Here is a 20,267-nt window from a genome sequence, read left to right on the forward strand (position 1 = left end):
GTTTTTGGTGTATTTATTTTGTCAGAGTTACAGGAGCACTCTGCTGTTTTTAAGGACCTTTTGCTGTTTTTAAGGGCCTTTTGCAAAAAATCTTTTCAGAGATATTTTTTATAACAGCACTCATGTTTTTAGGAATCTGCTGTAAAAAGTTTTATGAATTGAACTTGCGGGCCACCAGTTGAATAGCCAAAATGATGAAAAAGAGAGAGCCTAAAATGGAACCTTGAAGAACACTATACGAGTATAGCTAAAGAGGTTGACTCCTGACTGCATCTGAAGTGAACAAGCTACAGAAACACTTTAGTTACATTAATCCCATTACCAAAAGGAGAGGACTTAAAGGAACGCCTCAGTTATGTAAATCACATGGTTGGACCACAGTGTTCTATGTTTGCTAGAAAGGTTAAAATGTCAATGCAAGGATCTGCCAATGTGTTTACAATGGTCCAAGTTCCTCCGTACAACAGGAGCACTTGAGTGTGTTTAGGACTGTAAAAATGTTTGTCTCACAAGTTTTTAACTGAACTTTGTGGGTGGTAGGTATGTTGTCATACCGGGGCTGGTTCTGGTCCCCGTGCCGCCAGTTGAATAGCACTGGTCTAGATGCAAGCAAGGAGATTGCTTTTCCTCACAAAATGTCTTCACAAAGTTCATCCAAATTTGTCATCATTAAGTCATATCCTACCTTCAAGTATTCTGGGATTATTCTCAAAGCAAGAACCGTACTGCTTTTGAATATTGATGCAACAACTTAGAGAAGACTTATTGTCTGTTTTAAATTTCCTACAGCACAAATATTTCCAAATCCATATACAGAGGGAAGGAACTCTCCAATTTGTGTATTTGGCTGTTACTGTTAGTGTTTGGGTGGGTTCTGAGGAGTGTACTTTTCTAAACACACATACACAAACACACGGCCAGTGTACCCTTTCTATTCCTGCAACCTTTAATCAGGTCACTAAAAGGATGTGACAATACTGTGTGTGTTTGTCTCTGTGTGCGTGTGTGCGTGCGTGTGTGTGTGCGCGTGTGCGTGTGTGTGTGTGTGTGTGTGTGTGTGTGTGTGTGTGTGTCTGTTCCTCTTTGGGAGAGCAAGGATATGATATTGTTGTGAGGCGACAACATGTACTGTATGTACTGTACGTGACTCAGGCTGACTGATGTCTACTTCAGCAAATGCAGAACAACAGCATTTAAACAAACACATGGGAAACATATCCAACTCGCCGGATATACCATAAAGTTTAATAGCTCTGATGACCGCTTTACTAAGTTCCTCACTGATGGCTATTTTTATTACTCCTCCTTTTTTTTAATGATCAACATTGTGTTGGATTCCCGAAAAGTCCACCTACTGTTAACGCACACTCCTGCATTAACAGCCAAAGTGGCTGTTGGATATAATTACAAATCTTTGATGGAGCACACAATGAACATTTTTTTATGAAATACTACAAACACAATTTTACAATACAGCCCAATCTCCAAAGTTGAACACCTCGAAACAAATCAAACATTTCTGCCTGGTGTCAATTGTGAGTAGTTTTATATTATTCACTGTTTTTACAAAAGTAGCGCTTATCTTTGGAAATGTTAAAATGCAGCTTTGAACATTGCTTGATTAATTGAAGGGTACCTACAGCATGATGATTTTTGTCTTTTCTGACCTATAAAAGTTGGTACAATTTTGGATACTTGTGTTAAACAATGCCCAAGCATCACATCATAAGGTTCATGCATTTTAGCACAAGCTTGCACGCAATTTTGAAGGCCTCTTTTCGCGGGGTTTTGCAACTAGCTATGCCATGATGTCCCCACGGCTTGGAAAAACGTATTTCAATATTTAGTCAAACTCTCAGCCAGAGGGGAAGGAACTCCTATCCTTTGCTTGAGGCTATGAGGAAACACAAAAAAACTAGCATAATGTATTATTTTCATCTAATCGATGCATGCACATAATAGCACACACATGCAACATGCAGTGACATAAATGTTGATAAAGGCCGATTTTTCAAAGCACTCTCTTAATCGATCGGCAAGTGTACCTAATGGAGTGACCGGGTGAATCTATATAATGTTTATGAAGTTTGTACATGTACCACTAGTGGTACGCGGGCACCATCCATTACTAAGCCAAATAATCACTTGATTAAAGTCCAGTACAGTGTTTTATTTTTCTATATTCAAACACAGTGTTACTCTTTAAACAGTGTTACAGTGGCCAAAATATTAATTATACTTGTTAAATAAAACATCTGCCTTGTTTTTAATGAATACTTGGGCCTACTGCGCTACTGTGTTTTAATGTTGGTCGTTATGGTGGTACTTGGAGAACTAAGTTTTTTCTAAGGTGGTACTTGGCGAAAAAAGGTGAACAACGTTTGAAAACCACTGAACTATGGGACACACGTAAGTGATGTAAATTTAGATTAAAATCATCATAGGTCCTCTTTTGATAAGGGTTTTATGACAGGAACACCCAGGGAGCCCAGAACAAATGAATTAACTTTACATGATTTCCTACTGGTAAAAATAGTTAAACAGTTTGACGCTGTTGGAAAAAAACTTTAATTGTCCACCAAGGCTTAACACAGCTTTCTGTTTAGATGCCAGGCTCAAATTGTCAGAATGAAGCAGTAACATCAGATACCGGCTGGAATGTCTGTATTCCAGACTGTGCTATTTCCTCTAATTCATGTTGTCCTTGACTTTAGGTGACATTCTGCTGGGTTATCTCTTGCTTACTGTCTTTTTGCTATCGCGTTGCCATTTAAAGTCAAACCTTCCACCAGAAATAGAGAATGTAAACCCTGTACAATGTATAAACAGAAGATAACATTGACAAATAGTGCTGGAAGTTGTTTATTTTTCTTTTGCCAGTTTATTGATTTTTTATAATATTTGTTTTTAAAATGTACCCCTATGTTAAGAAATGTGTAGACTCTATACACTGTAGACTTTATAGACTCATGATATAATAATCTAAATATTAACACTGTATTTTAAAGCAGCTATAACCAATAATGACTTAGCAAACAGAATGTACCACAAACAGGCAGACTTCCAAAATAATTGTTTATTTTAATATCCACCTTTTCCTCTATGTAGACGTAATAAAATACCATATTCCTATTAGATATTGCAGTTTCCCATGAATAAACCTTGCTAAATTGACTGACAATTATGTATTGAATTAGTTTACCATCTAAAGATATAGCAATATTACATTTTGATATGCAAAGTGATGGGAGAAAAAATATGAGGTATTTTGTTATTGTGACGTCATTCAATGTCATGTCATAATTCCAATTTATAGTAAAACCTTTGAAAAAGTGCACTTATAACAATCAAGGTCAAGGTCCAGCTTGATCTTCTGTTTGGGAGCGATTACTGGTCCAAACTAGTAAATTATTTAGCCACCAATGACATCTCTGAATTGTACTTGCTGCCGTGTAGCAATACAATTTTGACATAGTTGTGGATTATGAAATTGAACACATGGTAGGGAGATCCGTCAACTGAATTTATAAAAGCCTGTGTTGTTTTGCTTAACATGGTGAGTCCACATAGTCATTGTCCAGACGTGGGTGGAAAGGGGATGCCAGCGAGCGACTGATGATGATGACCCGCGGGGCCAGGCAGTCATCGCGGCGGTGTAAAATATTCCAGATTAGCATTGCTGCCGCCATTGTAGCTAGCAGGCAAGCGGCTATGTCCATGTAGCAGGAGTAGGACAAGTGTGTGTAAGGGCCGATTCTGTAGAAGGTCACAAGTCCGATCACCAAGACAAAACCTACACAAGAACAAAAAAGAGTATTAGCAAGTGATTGAATGGGACTGTACTGTAGATGTTGGTACAAGTAGTTAACAAATGTAGTAACATAATTAAAATTAGATTTTAAAAGGAATACTATGGACTGCACAGCTTCACCTATAGACTCTACCTCCAGTGTCCCCCCAGGTAAATTTTGTTTGAGACTCCCTGCATTAGACCATAGGGGGCGCTACAATCGTCATTCAAAAAAAAGACTCCATGGTGACGTGAAATATGCTGATGGACCAAAAATTCATCTTAGTTTTCACTCAATTTGAAGCTATTGTGTATCACCTTTACCATGAATTGATTAACGTGGACCCTGACTTAAACAAGTTGAAAAACTTATTCGGGTGTTACCATTTAGTGGTCAATTGTACGGAATATGTACTGAACTGTGCAATCTAGTTATAAAAGTTTCAATCAATCAATCAATCAAACCTAAGGCCTTAGAACCCTTCCTGTGTGAATCACTGGTCTTTAGTCACAGAAAAGTTATTTGTAAATAGACAAAATCAAAACATATCAAACAATAATGATTTGTTGTAAACATTCCTTGAGATGTTTTGTCTTCCAGATAGCTTTGAGTCAGTCTTAGAATTGACAATGTAAGGAACTCTTCAGTTTCATGCTGATACTTTGAACTTTCTTAGCATCACTCCACAGCCCATACCTTTCCTCTCTCAGCCCTCACTAGGATGACCCTGTAGATTCATTCACAAAATCTAAGATGACGAGTTTAGTACATGTCCAAGAGTTTTACAATTCACGTGGGTTGCAGCGTCAGAACAGTTCCCAAAAATAATGACTGGAAATAGAAATACATGATATGAATCAGTCAGTTTCCTGCACCAAGGCCTGGAGTTCATTTATAGTTCCCCGCTTCTACTGTACCTTAGCAGAAAAATGGCTGTCATCGTTTGAAGTGAGGATGTGAATAATAGTGTGCGTGTGTGTGTGTGTGTGTGTGTGTGTGTATGTGTGTGTATGTGTGTGTATGTGTGTGTGTGTGTGTGTGTGTGTGTGTGTGTGTGCGTGTGCGTGTGCGTGTGTGTGTGTGTGTGTGTGTGTGTGTGTGTGTGTGTGTGTGTGTGTGTCAACCACTCAAATTGTAACGCTGCTGTTTGCTCAGTGACTTGCTGTTTAACCTGCCTGGCTCCTCATCCAAGAACATGAATGATCTCCTCTCCAGGTTGCAGCCAGGGTGGGCTGTGTGAACCTCTCTCTTTGGCACTCACTTATCTCGTCACCTTCCTTCCCCCTCTTCCTCTTTCCATCCTTCCTTGCCTCCACTCCACACCCTCCACTTCGAGGACTAATGTATTTACTGGAGCTTTGACGTTATCGCTCAAAGAGAAATGCCTGACCAGATTAATGTACTGAAGACGTTAAGTAAATGGAATGTAAATAAGTGATCAGGAACTACCCGGCAACCAAGTAAACACATTGTGAACGTAATTATCTCTTGACCTACGACATGACCTGACATTAAACACACTAGAAAATACATTCCAGTTGTTGTCCTCCAAGGCTTCAGGGAATAAAACCCTGAATGGACTTGGATTTTACTCCACAGCCAGCTTGTAAGAGCTGAGAAATTTGGCACTTCTCAAAGTGAAAACATTCAAGAGAAAGAAGGCGATTGGTAGAAAATGTCTCCATTCATACAAGAGTGTCCAAACTTGTTCCACCTATGGCTGCATAAAGACATGTGATGGGATATCTTGATACATTTTGTGCATTAAAGATGCTAGAATATAGGCATTTACTGTATATGCTGCGCTATCTGAACAAAACAAAGACATATTACCTTTGTGTCGCAGGTGACAAAGCTAATGAGTGTAATAACTACTACTGTATATCTCATTAATATTGAATAATTTTATGTTAAGAATAAGATGCTCCCCTTGTTCGGAATTGGGACTACCCAAGTCCATCCATGACTTTACTTTGAAGTTTATTTAGCGTTTTACTATTTAAATTAGTAATTAATGTTCTGGAAATTTGATAAGCCACTGTAAAATTCCAGATGGCTAGTTTTATCTTTTCACTTTTCAATTATTGCAAAACCTTGAAATATTACAACAATTTGAAAGAGTTAGTGATACTGCTAATTACCAAGAAAAGCAGCTAGCACACTAATCGCAGGCTATCTTAGATGTTAACATGAATAACAAACACATTCAAGTTTTCAAATATAAATGTTTAAAAGATTTTAGTGTGTGCAGTTTTTGTGCACATTCAACAAACCGTAATAATTTTGGTCACAATATTCTTCCCTATTCAAAACAATACCCCTCAGCAACAATGTGATAAATCCGTACATTAACTAGGATTACAAGATAATGTTGTCTTTCATCTTCAATTATTTCGAATGACCTGTCTGATGACAATATGTATACAGGCACTGTCAGAAGCTATATGCTCAAGCAAACTTTCTATGTGGAAAGTTTAGCATGTGCTTAGTATCTGGGAAGATCACAATTTTGACAAATTCTGTATACTGACCACCTAAGGCAGGGGTCGGGAACCTTTTTGGCTGAGAGAGAGCCATGAAAGCCAAATATTTCAAAATGTATTTCCGTGAGAGCCACATAATATTTTTTAACACTGAATACAACTAAATGCGTACATTTTTAAGTAAGACCAACATTTTTACAGTATAATAAGTCCCTTATTCTTTTTGATAAAATTGTTATTCTAAAGTTAACCAATAATAAATATAATACTTCTTATCATTAATGCGACATCTTAAACAGGTGAGATAGAAAACGGATGGAAGGATTCAAATGGATGAGAATGTTTTATAATTTGAACGTTATTTTTAACACTGTGATTACCAGCGGAATCATTCATTACTTATCATGTTAAATAAATGTAATGTAAATAAAGTACTATCTAATCTAATGTTAAGCAATGTCAACTAAGATTTATCTGAGAGCCAGAGGTAGTCATCAAAAGAGCCACATCTGGCTCTAGAGCCATAGGTTCCCTACCCCTGACCTAAGGTATCAGTATAAACAAGCCAATATTAAAAAGCTATTGTGTGAGTGTAATCAAGCTTAATTGATTAATCTGCCAATATACATGATTAATGTGGGGATGAAAATGTGATTAATTACATTAGTTAACTAATTTTTGACAACCCTAATATTTCTGTATATAATTTTGGGACACCTAAAGAAAGTGTAAAAAATTAAGAAGGTGTCCCCAAATGTGCATTTTCTGAGAAGACTTTCTACAAGATTCTGAAGTATTTTTTATGAGGTCAGATGTGTGGTCAGATTTAGTGGTACTGGCTCAAAAGCTATGTTCTACATCATCTCAAAGGGCTTTCCTAAACATTTCCCACAGTTGGAATTGCCAAAAATATCTTGGTAAGATGAAGAATGATGATGACAAAGAGGTCTACCCGAAACCTTAAATGGTATTCATGTCATTCTACTGCTGAAGCTACTTTCTTGACCATGTATGGTTGAGACAGTGACCTTAGAAGATGCTCTTTTCTTTTTAAGGGGAAGTCTTTCTAATTTTAGATAGGAAATAGGTGTGTGCCTCAAAACCTTTCTATTTGTATGTGTCAGTACAGTTTCATTGATCATCACTGACCACATTGTCAAACTATAAATAGCCTAAAGCCGATTTCCTGGATGGGACTTTTCAAGATCTGTTTTGGCCTGTCCCGCTTGATTTGTATGGTGTATTTAAAATGGGAATACCCTGCTGTGGGTGTGACAGTCTTCCTGTCACCATTTTCAGATAAAAACCCTCATCCAACAAACACTAATGACAAAGTGGAAATCTTCATCAAGGTAGCTCATCCAGAGACAAACACTCCCCATATATGTACTTTTTATTGCTAGAGCTCATAATCAGAAACAAACCTAGTGTACACACACACAGAATATATCCTGGTAGTGTGCACACACAATACAAACACACAGTCCATGTCGAAAGTGTCTTTCCCGTGCATTCCCCCTCACCGCTTTTTCCTTCTTCATCTCGGGGGTTTGCATAACAGGTAGTCACAGACATTTCCTCGTCCTGAGCAGGGATATCCTGGCGCCCACCAGTCGCTCCCTGGCTCGCTGCAGCACTGGCTCATGGATTCTGGGCTGAAGACTAAATTTAGACGTAGCGCAGACCCCCAGACTGATACAGAGCCAAGTGACTGTGCAACTACACCATACACTGTACAGGGACAAAAGCAATTTATCGATCGTAGGTTGGGCTACTTTCCCGTAAACTTTCATTATTATTCTTACAAAGACATTTCCAACAATTCTGTTCTTCTGTTTTGTAAGAATAGTTTTGGGAAGCCCCATGTTGGCAGCATACACAAACCAAGGTCCATAAAGGTGTGCGTGGATGAGTTTAGAGTGGAAAAACAAGAGAGGCCTGCAATTATACACCAACATTAGTGACTTAAGACCTCAGAGACGTTCTCTGGATGGAAAACCCACTCTTAAAATTGTGTGGAGGTCCTCCATGACGGGAGAGAGAGCAGGAACCTATATTTGCTGACTACAATGGAAAAAGCAAAAGATAAGACTGAATGTCATCCGTGGCAGGGCCATCGTGGATCGTGCGTAGAGCAGGAAGGAGTGTGGTGCAGGTGCATGAAGGTCACCTATGTGAACCACTACAATACCAACAGCTGTCCCAGTACACGACTAATATCCCAGTAATGTAGTTTTTACAAGGGAGGTTTTCTATACTGCTAATCCTGATAAGGTCACCAAATATTGTGTTGAGATGCAGACCGGCAACATATAACAGGCCAAATGGCGGCCTGCTGGCCAAATCCGGCCCGTCAAAGCCTTTTATTTGGTCAGCCGAACATCACCCAAAGAAGACTACACATTCAACCCTAAAAAAAAATCTAAATTAATTGCAAAAATTTGACTTTTAACAACGACTGGATAACAAAGTATGAATATTCTGCCCCTAACGAGTGCTCAAGTCACTGTTTCCTGTCAGACATTTTAGGCGACCGACTGTGTTCAAGAAGCCGCAATGATAGAAATCCACACATATAAGTTTCATCATAAAACTTGGTCAAATCTATGTAAGTAGATATTGTGCCTAAATATGTTTACAGTAGTTTGTTTTGTATTGCAATTGCTGACTTTGTGATGTCTTTTTTATTCGTGGTCGTGTTGTTTTTTTGTTTAAGAGTAATTCTGGGCAATCAGAGCTTGTTTAATAAATTAGAGGGTGATAACACTACACCTTAGGTTTAATTAGGTTGAGTCACATATTGTGTATTGTGTGCAAAGTTTGATGTACTGCAAATGTTCTTTAATATATATATGCGTAAACATATGTAGTTGTGTGAATGTATTGACACTAAATCTTCTATTTTATTTGTGTAAAATACACAATGTACATTATTTATGTAAAATACACAATACTTTTGTAATGTTTATTGTATGTTTATATTTTCAGTCTTACAATCCAAAATGAAGGAAGAAGTGTATTAATTAAAAAGAAGGACTATAAACCCAAACAAAACTTCTGGAGCTTCTGTTTCTTCATACTGTTAACTAGCTGCACTTGCTAGAATTGAGTAGCTTGGGCAGAATAATACATTTTTCGACAGTGCAGTGTGTTATTAAGTAAACTAAGTGTCAGAGCAAATTAACCTGCCAAGGCACTTCCTGACTAAATATCTAAATTTCGATATCCGGCCCCCAAGCCCTTGGACTTTTGAAGGTGCAGCCTTCTTTTTTATGTATTTAAATACAACTGACTTATAGTGTTGTCAAACTTCTCCATTATTAGGACTCCCAGGTAGCCTATTAAGCAAACAAGTTAAAGGAGCTTTAGTACTCACTGGCTAGCTGGAAGAGTGCAGCAATGGCCTCCTCCCACCATTGCGATTCTCGCGTGATTAATGGTAGCTCCATCAGGCCAAGGAGGAAGATCAGTTGACCAGCAGTCAGGGCAACGGTCGCCATCAGGTTGCAAGCCCGCATCATGTCAAACTGCACTTGAGGGACCATAGGGAGAGTTGTGTTATTAGCATACGGCACATTTACAAACTTGACATATTGCCCTAAGTGGTTCCGCAATGTCTTTGTTTGTACGCGTTGCTGCTCATTGTCAAGATGACAGTTCACATGCAAATGTGTTCTTGAATGGAATTTTGTCAATGGCTCAATATATGAATGGCTCCGGCCCTCCATTTTTATTTTAGCAACAAAATGATGCACTAAAATAGGTTATTTTTGTGAAAATGTGCGTGCTAGCACAATAAACTGCCACAAACCCAAATAACAATAATCATGCATGTATGCAGCAATTAAGGGAACCGTGTATAAATAAGTAGGGCTGTGAATCTTTGGGAACCACACAACTCAATTCCATTCTTTTTGGGGGTTAACGATTATATTAAGAATCGATTCAAACCGATTTTTGACTCAAAATCAATACTCGTTTAATAACATTGGGTACGAGTTCTATTATTAACTACATTTCTCCATAAAATAGACAAACCGTTCTGATAAATACTTATGTTACTTAAATTAAAACTGGCTTTAATTAATACAATTATATCCAAACATTTAATAAAGTCAAATACAAATAAGGCAACAAGAAGTATTCAACACTTCTCTTTTGTAAAATTAATCTGTACAGCAGACATGAGCAACAATATGATTTGCCTGAGTGGCTGGATAGGACAGATATAAAAAAATATATATTTTTGATTTTATTGAATCGATTAGTAACTCTTACAAATAAGAATCACGGTTCATTCAAAATTCTGATTTTATTGACACCCCTATTAATAAGTATATGCAAAATCATCAACACAATACAGTATACTGTACATAGTACTTACACTTAACAGAGCTGCGGGATTCTTGATAGCCAGCGTACTCTGAGCCCCATCCCAGACCTTCACATTGTCTCTGTGCTCCTTGCCCCTTTCTCCCGGATTGGAGGTCATCCCGAGCCCTTTCCCCTCCAGTGGGGCACATCTTCCACAGTCCCACACTCCTCCTGCGCCCATCTTCCAGGGCCTGTAAGACCCAGCTTGGGGTGAAAGCCGCAACATTGTTCAGAACCAGAGACAGAAGGGCAACCGCTACCGCCGCCGCCACTAGCCTCTGCACGGCCATGTGACACCCGCTCCCCGCCACCTCTCCTTCCCCTCCCTCTCCCTCACGTTCCAACTCCTGTTCTTCCTCAGCGTCCTGCCTGCTCCCTCGTCTCTCCTCCGGGGTAGCAACCTCCTCCTCCTCCGCCGCCTCCTCCACCACCACCGCCTGCTCCTCCAGCTGATCACTTGTGTCACACAAATGGAGAAATGGGAAGGCTGTTGTCGTGATGTCTAGCTAAATAACATCTCCATTCATCCTCATTCATGAGTTGTTTGCAGCAGATCTTTAGCCCTCTTCTTCTGACAGCACTGTGGGTATTCTGGGATCAAGCCAACAGAGGTCCATTCCACTGGCTCCTACTTGCTGCAGCTTGACTCTTTAGCTTTGATCCTTAGGTCCGATCTCCCCACGCTGCTTCACGTATAATCTGCTGCCTTTGTGCAAAGATAATTTTAAGAAAAAAGGACAGATTCTCTTCCCAGTGTTGCTAGGAGTCTCTCCTCCGCCTGGCCCACCGCCCTCTGCTGCTCTTTCCCTCACAGCCTGGCTGCAAATTCTTTTAGGTCAGAGTTGAATAGTTGCATATGGTTGAGAGACATCAGTGTCATAAGCAGACAGGCTCCCTCCTTCGTGGTCGCTTTAAATGTGCCAAGGTTTTGGTGACTCAAATGTCCAAAAAGACCCCCTCTTGGACGTCACTGTTGTGTATTCTTTTGTCTGCAGCCCGGGGGGAGGTTGTGGGGAGGCGTTTACTTGAAGTCCTCTCTCTTGTGTGCAACAAACACGTTGGCCACCACACTCGGCCAGCAACAGGATGTGTTTCCTGAGAGGAAAAGAGGCTGGGAAGAGGGGCCAAATGTAGACCTGTTCCTTCTCTTGTCTTTCCTTTTCTGGCTCTCTAGATGTTGCCGCTCCTCTTGTTTTTTTCAAGTATTTATCTCATTGTTTTCTGGTTGCTATGCAAAGTCTGACTTTCTGAGTTTTTTTTTTGAAAACTTGAATAATCTGGCTCATGTGTTTGCTTTGGTTTCACTTACGGACACCATTGCCCCCTGTATACCATGTGCCAGGGCCCCTAAAGAGTTGGGCTATTTCCTGTTGCCTAACTTTAATAAACAGCTCACATCTGTATCTACTAAAGCAAGGCGCAGGGGATAGGGGGAGCCAAATAAGGACCAGATGGCTAAGGAATCTTAAATATGAACTTTAAAGGGTTCAGGCTGTTGATTTACATCAGCAAGTGAAAGTATAAACTCTGATTAATGTTTTGCATGGATTCTTTGTTTGCTTGGTCTGGGCCTTGCCTTATATGATCAACCTAATACAAAATAGTGTTTAGAAATATTGTATAGTATAATACAATAGAATTTAATACTAACAACTACAGTGGTTTTGTGAATTAATGTACGCATTCACTTTGGATCCCTTTTTTGTTTACTATTCTTGACTAGAGTTACACTCATTCTTTTTCAATATGGTGCAGACGAGCAGTGCTATGCTTGAATTGCTTTGCCAGGTTGGCGACAGGCTCTTGATTTTCTATTTTTTATTTAATTAATATCATCCACTTCTTCTAAGCACTGTCCTTCACACTCACTTTCTTCCTTTCCATGGTCCGAAAAGAAGATAAATTGATCTCTAGCTCCAAGTTAAGCTCGCAAATAAAACCAGATGTTTTGGTTGTATGTTACAGGGTTCACTGTAGCAGCAAAGGCGCTTGTAACTGAAATGTGTGCTTGCAACTTAAGCATAACAATTAGGCAAGAGACTATGCTTATCTCACAATACTCCTAAATTGAGGTACCACTGTAGACAGTCATGTATAAAATGCTTTTGAAGACATGCTATCGTACCTGCAATACAGATATCCTCAAAGTTGTATAATCATTTTAAACATAACATGCTGCCAATCAGTTAAGTCCCTCCTAAATTTATAGTAGGGGTTTTGTAGAGCTCATTGTGTGCAGTTTGTTGTTTTTGGTTGTGTTAGCTAAAATTCTACCAGTACCAGAACTCGAGCTAGCACATATCCAAGATTTTATTTTGTGTTCTCTCACTGATGATTAATCGAACGGAATTTAGTGACTAAACTTTTCTCTAAAAAAACAAGCATTTGTTTTTTCCTCTCTGCAGCAAAGCAGTGTGGGAAAACATGGCACGCATGTGTGTGAAAACACGTCGTCTGGATGTGGCACAAGTGTGTCTCGGCAATATGGGAAATGCCAGAGCAGCAAAAGCGCTGAAGGAGGCAAAGGCGGAGCCAGAACCAGAGGCCCACATAGCAGCGTTAGCCATTCAGCTTGGCATGCTGGTATGATACTACAAAATAAGAGCTCTATGTAAAAATGTTATTATCATTTGCCCTTACACACACATAAAGACATTTACATGTCCCTCATTATCTTGTGCTCTTCCACCAGGAGGATGCTGAAAAGTTGTACAAGGGCTGTCAACGCTATGACCTCCTAAACAATCTCTATCAGGCATCTGGACAGTATGAGAAGGCGTTAGAAATCGCAGAGACACATGATCGCATCCACCTGCGCGCTACTTACTACAATCATGCACGCTATCAGGAGTCCCTGGGTGACAAAAGCACAGCCCTGGCTAAGTACGAAGGTTTTACAGCGTCACAGAACCCAATGTTTTTTGGGACATCATCTAAATTGTTTAATCATTGTTCCAGTTATGAAAAATCCGACACTCATCGAGTTGAGGTGCCCAGAATGCTTCAGGATGATCCATTGTCTTTGGAGATTTATGTTAACAGGATGAAAGACAAGTATGTGCACCGCCAGACATAATACTCATATACACTTACATTTAGCCTGAACGCAGGGAGAAAATTATTTCATCAACACAGGAAGCTGTACAAGTGGTGGGCCCAGTATTTGGAGAGCCAGTCAGAGATGGATTCAGCTCTTGACCTCTACAAATCTGCTCAGGATTACTTCTCTATGGTCCGAGTTCACTGCTACATGGGGAACGTTCAGAAGGTGACACCATAGATTATTCATAATATACAATGACAATACTAAACTACTGTAAACTACTACAACAAACCCATTGTGATGTAACTACACTGACCCGAATATAAGACAACCCCTCTTTTTTCGACGGAAAACACATGAAGAAAGTGTAACAGTTTGATGTCTGTGCTTCATTAATCACCTGTGTCTTACAATTTGCAGTGTACCTCCTTGTCTGTTGTTTGCTAACTTGCTCAACTTTTAAAGGCCTACTGAAATGAGATTTTCTTATTTAAACAGGGATAGCAGGTCCATTCTATGTGTCATACTTGATCATTTTGCGATATTGCCATATTTTTGCTGAAAGGACTTAGTAGAGAACATCCACGATAAATTTCACAACTTTTGGTTGCTAATAAGAAAGCCTTGCCTGTACCGGAAGTAGCAGACGATGTGCGCGTGATGTCATTGGTTGTAGAGCTCCTCACATCCTCACATTGTTTATAATCATAGCCACCAGCAGCGAGAGCGATTCGGACCGAGAAAGCGACAATTTCCCCATTAATTTCAGCGAGGATGAAAGATTCGTGGATGAGGATAGTGAGAGTGAAGGACTAGAAGAAAAAAAAGACTAGGGCAGTAGGAGTGATTCAGATGTTATTAGACACATTTACTAGGATAATTCTGGAAAATCCCTTATCTGCTTATTGTGTTACTAGTGTTTTAGTGAAATTATATAGTCATACCTGAAAGGCAGAGGGGTGTGGTGACCGCCAGTGTCTCTGAGGGAAGCCATGGAAGAGCCAAGAAAGTCGCAGCTGCCTCTTTGACAGCTGCAGGAGGAACGACACAAGCTCCACTCATGTCTACGGTAAGAGCCGACTTAGTACCACCATTTTCTCACCGAAACCTGCCGGTTGACATGTGGTAGAGAACCATGTTCGCTTGACCGCTCTGTTCCATATTAAAGCTTCACCGTCATCTTTAGGGAATTTAAACAAAGAAACACCAGCTGTGTTTGTGTTGCTACAGCCGGCTGCAATACACCGCTTTCCACCAACATCTTTCTTCTTTGTAGTCTCCATTATTAATTGAACAAATTGCAAAAGATTCAGCAACACAGAAGTCCAGGATACTGTGTAATTATGCGATAAAAACAGACTACTTTTAGCCGTGATCTGTGCTGGAAGAACATGTCCGCTACCACCGATGACGTCACGTGCACGCGTCATCATTCCGCGAAGTTTTCAACTGGATACTTTGCGGTAAATTTAAAATTGCAATTTAGTAAACTAAACCGGCCATATTGGCATGTGTTGCAATGTTAAGATTTAATCACAGATATATAAACTATCAAACTGCGTGGTCAGTAGTAGTGGGTTTCAGTAGGCCTTTAGACACATTCTTTTGGTGTGGCTGTTGCAGCTGTCCGCCACTGGTAGTGACAGAAAGAACATTTCTGCTTGTTGTAAAGCTGTTTGGTGCCACCTGTTGGTTTGCATATGATAATCTCTGTCTAGAGTAGGCCCTGAAAAAAATATATTTTTTTCTTGGAAAATAATATTATTAGTAGTGTTATATTCGGGTCAATACAGCAATACTTGAAATGAAACATTTATATTTCTGTAAAAAAAAATATTGGCTGAATCTTTTGTATTGAATCTCATGGGATTATTGCAAAAATGAAATGAATTTAATTTTTGATGATCCAATGTTTTTGTCACGATTACTGAATGCATTAACCTGATTTTTTCTACCAGGCATCAGATATAGCCATCGATACAGGTGACAGGGCAGCGTCGTACCACCTGGCGAGGCACTACGAGGGTCATGATGACATCAAACAAGCCGTCCACTTCTACACTCGAGCTCAGGCCTACAACAATGCCATACGACTTTGTAAGGTAAGCACATCTGTCACTTAATTTACTTTGTTAGTATCTAAGGTGTTTTTTCACTATGAGGATCCATCCATCCATCCATTTTCTACCGCTTATTCCCTTTGGGGTCGTGGTGGTGCCTATCTCAAAGTATCAATTTTCTCAAATGTTCTGAGATATTTCAATGTTTTTTGGCCTCTTTGGACGAAATTTTGACTTGTGTTGTTTCTTATTCTATGAGCAGGAGAATGGCTTGGACGACCAGTTGATGAACTTGGCTCTGCTCAGTAACCCAGAGGACATGATGGAAGCTGCCTGTTATTACGAGGAGAAAGGCATCCACTTGGACAGAGCAGTTTCACTCTATCACAAAGTACGTCATGTCGGTTGACTCAAGAAACCTACAGCTCATTTTGTCCATGCCTTCCACATTCACAAGAGGGCAGTATTGCACCCATTCTTGGACCAATGTTGTATTTTGTAGGCAGGTTATGTCTCCAAAGCTCTGGAAGTGGCCTTTGCTACCCAGCAGTTCGCTGCTCTCCAGATGGTTGCCGAGGATCTGAACGAGAACTCCGATCCTGCCCTTCTGGCACGTTGCTCTGAATTCTTTATCCAGCATTCCCAGTATAAAAGAGCTGTGGAGCTTCTCATTGCAGCCAAGAAGGTACTACTCCAATCTGTGCATTCATGGTCTGATCACACTAATTATTAATGTATCGTGTTCATGGTTACAGTACCCTCAAGCTCTAGAGGTGTGTGTAAATGAGAACCTGACCATCACAGAGGAGCTGGCAGAGAAAATGACTGTGACTGATTCCAAAGAGTTGTCCGAAGAGGCCCACAAGGAGTTGCTGGAGAGGATAGCGGAGTGCTTTGTGCGTCAGGGGAACTACCACTTGGCCTCCAAGAAATTCACTCAGGCCGGAAACAAACTCAAGGTAGGAAATTAGAAGATACTTAAAAATGTACTGACTAAATGATTACCATTTTTGATACATGTTCAATGTTGAAAACTCCCACTGCAGAGCGTTGGAAAAAGACATGAGCAATAATTAGCAATGATTTACCGTTTTGACTGTTTGTCATCTACCATAACTTCTTCAAAGAGAGCTGGAGTCCTAGACTGAAATGTATCTGTTTATTCCCAGATTATGCAGTTTTGATAACAATTCATAAAGAAATTCCGATCAACATTTTAAGCCCCCGATCCGATTTGTTGGCCTCAGATCTGACGCGATTTATAGATTATAGCAGTGGTTCTCAAACAGGGGTACTTGAAGGTATACCAAGGGGTATGTGAGATTTTTTTAAAAATAGCAACAATTCAAAATCCTTTATAAATATATTTATTGAATAATAAATATGAATGTAAGTTCATAAACTGTGAAAAGAAATGCAACAATGCAATATTCAGTGTTGACAGATAGATTTTTTGTGGACAAGTTCCATAAATATTGATGGTAATGATTTCTTATTTTGTGAAGAAATGTTTAAAATTAAGTTCATGAATCCAGATGGATCTCTATTACAATCCCCAAAGAGGGCAGTTTAAGTTGATTACTTCTATGTGTAGAAATCTTTATTATAATTGAATCACTTGTTTATTTTTCAACACGTTTTTAGTTATTTTTACATCTTTTTTTCCAAATAGCTCAAGAAAGACCCTACAAATCAGCAATATTTCGCACTTTTATACAATTTAATAAATCAGAAATTGATGACATAGTGCTGTATTTTACTTCTTTATCTCTTTTTTTCAACCAACAATGTTTTGCTATGATTAGGGGGTACTTGAATTAAAAACATGTTCACAGGGGGTACATCACTGAAAAAAGGTTGAGAACCACTGGATTATAGAACTAAAAGATAGTAAACGCAACCCATTTTAATAAAGTTTATCCTATGAATTTAGAATTTGCTTGTAATAATTACACCATTTTTTAAAATATATGGTTTTAAATGCTACATACATTTTTTTTAACAAAATGAAGTGGCTACTTTTTATAATTTATTTACAATACTATACCAGGTATTGATAGTATCAACATCTGGATTGAGCACCCCTGATTCACATTGAAGCTTTAGCGGTTAGCGTCTTGTGTTGTCCTGCTCATTGTATGTGTGTGTAGCATGCTTAGCCATTAACTTTACACTAGTTTTCCAAGGATAATTTTACATGGAAGAAACTTAGTTTATTTTCCGCCGTGGTGGTGATGATTAGTATCTTAAAGTTAAAGTTAAAGTACCAATGATTGTCACACACACTCTTGGTGTAGCGTAATTATTCTCTGCATTTGACCCATCACCCTTGATCACCCCCTGGGAGGTGAGGGGTGCAGTGGGCTGCAGCGGTGCCGCGCCCCGGAATCATTTTTGGTGATTTAACCCCCAATTCCAACCCTTGATGCTGAGTGCCAAGCAGGAAAGGAATGAAAGGGTAAATGGTGCACTGTGGATAGACAACAGTAGAGATAATTAAAAAAAAAAAGCAACTATCTGCCCGATCCTATCTAATGATTAGGGTCAGGACTTCGCTAATAATTTATTCTAAACACCTGTTCTAACATTATTGTTGGAAGCTGGTTGTTCTGATAGACAACTTAACGTTAAGATACAAAACCCAAAACCAGTGAAATTGGCATGTTGTGTAAGTCAAAAATAAAAAGAGAATACAATGATTTGTAAATCCTTTTCAAGTTTTATTCAATTGAATACACTGTAAAGACAAGATACTTTAATTTTCGAACTGGTAAACTTTATTTTTTGCAAATATTAGCTCATTTGGAATTTAATGCCTGCAACATGTTTCAAAAAAGAGGGTACAAGTGGCAAAAAAGGCTGAGAAAGTTGAAGAATGTTCATCAAACACTTATTTGGAACATACCACAGGTGAATAATAAGAAAAATAACAAAGTTTACCAGTTCGAACGTTAAGTATCTTGTCTTTACAGTGTATTGAACTGAATATAGGTTGAAAAGGATTTCCAAATCATTGTGTTCTGTTTTTATTTAGGATTTAAACAACATGCCAACAACATGGTTTTGGGTTTTGTACGTGTACATTATATATTTTTAAAAATAGACTATTTGGTTGTGTATGTTGTGGTTGTCTCCAAATAAGCATTTCTTTGTTTCACTTACAGGCAATGAGGACGCTCCTCAAGTCAGGCGACACAAAGAGAATCATACGTTTTGCCAACTTTTGTCGTCAGAAGGAACTTTATGTCATGGCCGCCAACTACCTCCAGTCAGTAGACTGGGAAAATCCAGAGATCTTGAAGACCATAATTTCTTTCTACACAAAAGGCGACGCACCACACTTGCTCGCTGGTTTCTATGAAACTTGTGCACAGGTAAGATAGCAAGACATTAGTCTTTGCCACAGAAATTGTCACTTTAAATAACCCTATATACATTTTAAAGGTGGAAATTGATGATTATCGGAGCTATGAGAAGGCTTTGGATACTTTAAGTGAAGCGGTCAAATGCCTTTCTAAAGCAAGGAATGCAGACGGACAACAGGAGGCCAAAATGGCCGAGCTGCAGCGTAAAATCACCCTCATTAAGCAGTTTGTTCATGCACGCAGGTAAAAATGTGTATTAGAAATTGTGTGAATTTCGATAAATTTTGTCATCGAACCCAAATGCACAAGAAATAATTGAGAAATTGAGCCTCATAGCAATGCCAAGACACAGCAAATACACTACAATGAGCCTATGACACTGTGCATCCACACAAGCCAAGACGTATTTGTTCTGAAACTTGATTATTGTATCTCGTGTGTAGGTTAATGCCAGACGATGCTGACGAGGCCTTGAGAATATGTGGGGTCTTATTGGAGGAGCCCAAGTTGGACACTGCTGTCAGAGTCGGGGATGTCTTTAGCTTCTTGATCGACCATCATTGTCAGCACGGGAATTTCAAAGCGGTAGGTAGCTATCTGAATACGGGTCAATGAAGTCTGGTGTGAATTGTTGTAATTATATGTTTTCCTGTAGGCATACAGCAAGCTGGAGGACCTTCAGAAACTGATGTCGTCACAGAATATCACATATTATGTTAAACAGGCTAATTTGGACGTCTTGCACAAACAGATGGGTTTCACTATGGATTCTGGGGACCACAAATATCATGATAAGGAGGAGGATGAGGTGGAAGAGGATCTGAGCATGCCCTAAAAACTCACATGTTTAATCTATAAAATCCTAAAGATTTGTTTAAAGAATGGTTTAAACGTTGCCAGGACTTTGGTCACAAGAGGGCGCTGTTGTCTTATGTTAAGCCACAAGACAGGCTGCAGATTACTGCTGTGGTGCTGTCTGGACTGTACTTGTATATTTTGTGATACTGTAGAAAATATTTTTCTTTGTTCTACATCACCAATGTAGAAATATATTTTGTGTTTCTGATTTGCAAATAAAATGCCCTTTTTGTGTTTGTTGAGAAAGATTGTGTTGTACTGAACCATGGCAACATTCTGTTGTTGGATACAAG

General features: G+C 39.2%; 2 protein-coding genes across 4 annotated transcripts in view; one reads left to right on the forward strand and one right to left on the reverse strand.

Annotated features, from left to right (window-relative positions):
• The window catches only part of ift140 (intraflagellar transport 140 homolog (Chlamydomonas)), a 52,909-nt gene extending 32,689 nt beyond the window's left edge, over positions 1-20,220 (forward strand). For all 3 annotated transcript variants that reach the window (XM_061909282.1, XM_061909284.1, XM_061909283.1), the window contains 12 exons: positions 13,054-13,231; positions 13,341-13,531; positions 13,607-13,702; positions 13,784-13,916; positions 15,650-15,793; positions 16,014-16,142; positions 16,254-16,436; positions 16,507-16,710; positions 18,916-19,125; positions 19,196-19,359; positions 19,560-19,701; positions 19,772-20,220. In XM_061909282.1, the coding sequence (XP_061765266.1) occupies positions 13,054-13,231; positions 13,341-13,531; positions 13,607-13,702; positions 13,784-13,916; positions 15,650-15,793; positions 16,014-16,142; positions 16,254-16,436; positions 16,507-16,710; positions 18,916-19,125; positions 19,196-19,359; positions 19,560-19,701; positions 19,772-19,951 (1,954 nt within the window). In that variant the 3' untranslated portion in view covers positions 19,952-20,220. The remainder of the gene's footprint in view (positions 1-13,053; positions 13,232-13,340; positions 13,532-13,606; positions 13,703-13,783; positions 13,917-15,649; positions 15,794-16,013; positions 16,143-16,253; positions 16,437-16,506; positions 16,711-18,915; positions 19,126-19,195; positions 19,360-19,559; positions 19,702-19,771) is intronic.
• tmem204 (transmembrane protein 204) lies at positions 2,847-11,800 on the reverse strand. Its single transcript, XM_061909285.1, has 3 exons — positions 10,659-11,800; positions 9,651-9,806; positions 2,847-3,793 (listed from the first exon to the last, which is right to left on the reverse strand). The coding sequence occupies exons 1-3, from the start codon at positions 10,936-10,938 to the stop codon at positions 3,549-3,551; spliced, it is 681 nt and encodes a 226-aa protein (XP_061765269.1). The 5' UTR covers positions 10,939-11,800; the 3' UTR covers positions 2,847-3,548.
• Positions 20,221-20,267: the final 47 nt, after the last annotated feature.

This window comes from Nerophis ophidion, linkage group LG08 (genome assembly GCF_033978795.1).
Source record: "Nerophis ophidion isolate RoL-2023_Sa linkage group LG08, RoL_Noph_v1.0, whole genome shotgun sequence".
Lineage (NCBI taxonomy): Eukaryota > Metazoa > Chordata > Actinopteri > Syngnathiformes > Syngnathidae > Nerophis > Nerophis ophidion.

Bases quoted from the DNA above. Each gene is read 5' to 3' on its own strand.
- tmem204 (XM_061909285.1), bottom strand. From the start codon at position 10,938: ATGGCCGTGCAGAGGCTAGTGGCGGCGGCGGTAGCGGTTGCCCTTCTG. The intron at 9,807-10,658 runs GTAAGTACTATG...TGGTCCCTCAAG, and splicing joins ATCCCGCAGCTCTGTTAAGT to TGCAGTTTGACATGATGCGG. The intron at 3,794-9,650 runs GTGAGTACTAAA...GTTCTTGTGTAG, and splicing joins TGCACTCTTCCAGCTAGCCA to GTTTTGTCTTGGTGATCGGA.